This window comes from Nematolebias whitei, chromosome 9 (assembly GCF_014905685.2).
Source record: "Nematolebias whitei isolate Nwh7 chromosome 9, NemWhi1, whole genome shotgun sequence".
NCBI classification, from domain to species: domain Eukaryota; kingdom Metazoa; phylum Chordata; class Actinopteri; order Cyprinodontiformes; family Rivulidae; genus Nematolebias; species Nematolebias whitei.
In genome coordinates this window covers 20,017,691-20,022,085 of record NC_056506.1, presented here as the reverse complement: position 1 = coordinate 20,022,085, position 4,395 = coordinate 20,017,691, and the positions used below count along the sequence as shown (strand labels likewise).

At 41.3% G+C, this 4,395-nt stretch overlaps 2 protein-coding genes across 2 annotated transcripts in view; one reads left to right on the top strand and one right to left on the bottom strand.

Annotated features, from left to right (window-relative positions):
* Window positions 1-211: 211 nt before the first annotated feature.
* Window positions 212-1,574, top strand: nedd8l (NEDD8 ubiquitin like modifier, like). The gene is made up of 4 exons (XM_037682101.1): window positions 212-341; window positions 978-1,025; window positions 1,096-1,178; window positions 1,267-1,574. The coding sequence occupies exons 1-4, from the start codon at window positions 324-326 to the stop codon at window positions 1,388-1,390; spliced, it is 273 nt and encodes a 90-aa protein (XP_037538029.1). The 5' UTR covers window positions 212-323; the 3' UTR covers window positions 1,391-1,574.
* Window positions 1,575-2,760: 1,186 nt separating this feature from the next.
* Window positions 2,761-4,395, bottom strand: part of ap1g2 (adaptor related protein complex 1 subunit gamma 2) — a 29,784-nt gene continuing 28,149 nt past the window's right edge. Inside the window, exons 21-22 of the mRNA XM_037682102.1 lie at window positions 3,564-3,662; window positions 2,761-3,472 (exon numbers count right to left, since the gene is read on the bottom strand). Of these exons, the coding sequence (XP_037538030.1) occupies window positions 3,365-3,472; window positions 3,564-3,662 (207 nt within the window). The 3' untranslated portion in view covers window positions 2,761-3,364. The remainder of the gene's footprint in view (window positions 3,473-3,563; window positions 3,663-4,395) is intronic.

Genomic DNA, 4,395 nt, shown 5'->3' with positions numbered 1-4,395 from the left:
ACTCATTTAAAAGGGAAATGTTACGTAAACACATTTACTTGTAGATAAACCGCTCATATTATAAACAGCTGATATTGATAAAATAAAAATGTATTAATTGATATTGATAATACAATTTAATGCAGTAAAAGTAAAATTTTATTTTATAACAGATTTGCCTTTTACGGAGCGGAACCATTGTGCTGCGATGTGTGTGCGACACCGTCTCTTTCTCGTTGTTACACGGGAAGCAGAGTCAGGATAGCTTCTCTAGCTAGTTGTGAATTGTTTGGTTCCCTGAGCAGCTCGGAGTCTTTATAATAGAAGTCTATTTATTCTTCAACATGCTGATCAAAGTGAAGGTGAGGTTTCCTCGTTTTATTGATAATTGGAGTTTCACCGCGGGGTTCTGGTGGGTTCTGACCCGGTTTGTCTAAAATAACCCCATGTTCTCAGCGAATGAATGAACTGCGTCAGGTTACAGATGGGAGATATTTATTAAAGGTTGGAAATAACTCGAGTTTGTTGTGATTATACATTTTAAAAGCTGTCATCGGTAACGTTAGATTGATGTTTGTGTGATTTTTTTAAACTTTTCTCATCGGATGTGCACCAAAATCAGTGGATTGTAAAGATATGGAAGCGCATAAATACACACAGACCCACGGTCTGGGACTGGAACAAGATGTAGAAAAATGCCTGCTGTTTTATTTTCGTATGAATTATTAATAAGCTTAACCGTGGTTTTAAATGGGAAGTGGTTACAAAAGCTTAAAATCATCATTATTATTAAAGTTTATGTACGTTTTTTTATGATAAATTTGCAGTAACTATTTCACGTTTATTTCTGCCTTTTTTAACGTCTTTCTAATAAAGATGAACATGTGAAGTTAATAAATTTTCAGCCAGGTTTACTGTCAGCCTGGAGTTTACTGAAAGTTGGTGTTTATTGTAGATGGAGACATTTTAACCTTCCTGTTGGTTCTTAAACCTTTCAGACCCTGACTGGAAAGGAAATAGAGATCGACATTGAGCCCACAGACAAGGTAACGGCTTGTAAATGTAAGAACTATGAAGTGATTATGTTCTGTTGTTTTAACGTTTGTTATTTTGAAGGTGGAGCGAATTAAAGAGCGCGTGGAAGAGAAGGAAGGGATCCCTCCGCAGCAACAGAGGCTCATCTACAGTGGAAAACAGATGTGAGCTCTTTTCTTCTGTAGCTGTTTGAGGACCGGCGTCAGACGTTCTCTAAACTGTATCATTCCCTCTACCCTCCGCCATCTTTAGGAATGATGAGAAGACCGCTGCAGACTACAAGATCCAGGGTGGCTCTGTGCTCCATCTTGTGCTGGCGTTAAGAGGAGGATGGAGGCCTCAGAGCTGCAGCACGCAGCTCGCCTCCTCGTCATGAGTTGCTGCTGACACGGGACCAGCTGAGTGCCAACACTTAGATGTTTGTGACTGTGTTGCAGCAGAATAATTAGGCTAATGCAACCAAGAAAAAAGAATGGCCCCACCAGAGAAAGGACATTATATTTCATTTGTAGAGTTTTTTTTGTTGTTGTAAGCCCTAACTGGCCTTTTCAGTCTGAGCAGGTGATGGAGACGTCTCCAGAAAAAGTTTGAACACACTGTTGCTTATGAATAAAGGCTGAAACAAAGTGTTGTTTTTTAATATCAAAGCATGGAATACAGACACCAAAACAAAAATTGCAAGATTGTTTTTATTAGAAAATATCATTCTGAATATTTAAAGACAATCTTGACAGCTGACAGAATAGTGTTTCTGCTCATTTCACATTTTTAGTTCAGGTAGTGACGAGAAGCTGATTTTACTGACATCATACTGGGGTCAAAATTCCTCGAGACTCATCTGTAGAGTTTCAAAAACAGTCAATATGAAATACGAGTCCCTAAGTTAATATGAACATGCTGGTTTCATCAAGAGGTTCGTTTACGGCAACAGATTGAGGTTTTTCCATAAACTTGTTTTCATTGTGCTTAATGCTTATTCATTTAGATATATTCATTTAATATAAATAATCAGTATTTAAGATGTTCATTATGTAGGCAGGACTGCTGAAGGTCTTAATTTATTATACATGATCTTCATAAATAAATCAGTTTTAATTGTCTGTAAACAATCAATAATAATTAATATTCAGGTAAACGGTTGCTTCTCTGGGAATGAAAACAGAAACCTGATTATAAAATATTGTTGACCTCCAAAGAACACGTTTGAGAAGGTGATAAAAGGCACAGAGGAATGGATCAGGAGCTGAACACACAAACAAGGTTGTGCTTCAACGTTTATCCTTAAGGTTCATGTTTTAGTCTTCTAAAAAATCAAGCGTAATTAAAATAAATACGAGTAAAGTAGTCCCTCGTTTATCACAGAGGATCTGTACCTTGAAGCCCCGCGATGTGAAAAACTGAAATAAGGACAGTTGTACAAGTAGTAGTTTATATTATATATAAAGGTGTTTTGAACCCTTCCCACACTTACAATATTCTAAAAGAGCACAGAATGTCATGATTTCCTTCTCTGTGCCTCCGCTGCTCTCAGCCACCTGCCAGCGCTCTTGGCCACGCCCACCTTCTGGCTCTGCACAGAGAACAGCTGATCAGCTGCAGCAGGAAGTTTATCCTGCAGTGTGGGCTGCACAAATGTGCAGCAGGTGCTATATAATTTAAAATAATTTATTTTAAATAAAAAAACCATGCTGATTGTGCTGCTCATCCATCAATCAGACAATTGTGTGCCATGTCCAATCTTATTTTGAAAAACCGCGATAAAGCAAGTCCGCAAAAAATGAACCGCGAAGTAGCGAGGGACTACTGTACTGATTCACTTGTTAGTCATTTGAACCGTCCAGAAAGAATAAAGTGTTTTCAGAGGTAGGGCTGTGAGAGGAGTGATGTGTGTCTGAACTTAGCTTGGAGTCTTCAAAAACTAAAAGTCTGAGCCATCTGGTGGTTTAAAATTCTGAATGCTGAAGGTATCCCTTAAAATTTACATTAAAACTAAGATTTTCCTCTAAAGGTAGATGAAGCTAATTTAAAGAAATAAAACCGTTCAGATCGGTTCATCTGTTCAAATCCCGAAATGTAAAAAAGTTTATGGACTTGAATAAAATCTCTTGCTGTGCATCGTCTGTCAGGTTGTGACTGCAGCCACGCCCTCCACCCACAAATAAAAGCAAAAATAATTTAAACAGTTCATCAGGTGTGCACCATCAGGAGTTTGTGTTCCTGATGAGTAGAAAAACTTCTGAACCTTCAATCAGAATTCTTGCAAAATAAATAGTAACATAAACCCAGCAGCAGACGGACTCCATGAGTCAGCTGGATCCTGGTCCTTCCACGCGGTCCTGTTGTGCGGCCGTCAGAGCCCGGTGACACGGAGTCCAGGGAAGGAGTCGATCTGGACCATGTCCTGAACAGTCGACCCTTGGCTGGTGTACGAGACACGGATCCTCATTTTCAGGTGAACCTGAGGTGCACAGGAAGCATCAAGAAGCTGATTTCTGCTACAGAGAGGCAGCAGCTGTTATTTGTGTGCATGTTGGATTCTGCAGACCCACCTGGTTTGGGTTGTTGAGGACCACCAACTGGGTCAGTTTAGCTGCTCCTCGAGCAGGAAGGGAGTCCCTGCTGGGGGCCTTCATGTGTAACTGCACGCTCTGGAGGGTCAAGCCAAACAAGTTAAAGCAAATTTAGCTTGATTCATATTTTCTGACCAACAACTTGACAAAAAACAGCATAATGCTGAGATTTGAAGGTGAGTACAAAAAAAAATGCTTCAACTTTCAACTTTGCCTCTTCAGGGTCTCCACAGAGAGTCGTCCTCCTCTGTCTCACTCTGTCCTCACTCCAACTTCCTCCATGTCCTCTCTAACTGCATCCATATATCTCCTCTTAGTCTTTTTCCTGGCAGCTGCATTTCTAACATCCTTCTACCAATATACCCACAGTCCCTCCTCTGGACATGTCCAAACAACTGTCCCTCCTCTGGACATGTCCAAACCACTGTCCCTCCCCTGGACATGTCCAAACCACGATCCCTCCTCTGGACATGTCCAAACCACTGTCCCTCCCCTGGACATGTCCAAACCACGATCTCTCCTCTGGACATGTCCAAACCACTGTCCCTCCCCTGTACATGTCCAAACCACTGTCCCTCCCCTGTACATGTCCAAACCACAGTCCCTCATCTGGACATGTCCAAACAACTGTCCCTCCTCTGGACATGTCCAAACAACTGTCCCTCCCCTGGACATGTCCAAACAACTGTCCCTCCTCTGGACATGTCCAAACAACTGTCCCTCCTCTGGACATGTCCAAACCACTGTCCCTCCCCTGGACATGTCCAAACTACTGTCCCTCCCCTGGACATGTCCAAACTACTGTCCCTCC

Bases quoted from the DNA above. Each gene is read 5' to 3' on its own strand.
- nedd8l (XM_037682101.1), top strand. The intron at 1,026-1,095 runs GTAACGGCTTGT...GTTATTTTGAAG, and splicing joins ACATTGAGCCCACAGACAAG to GTGGAGCGAATTAAAGAGCG. The intron at 1,179-1,266 runs GTGAGCTCTTTT...CGCCATCTTTAG, and splicing joins ATCTACAGTGGAAAACAGAT to GAATGATGAGAAGACCGCTG.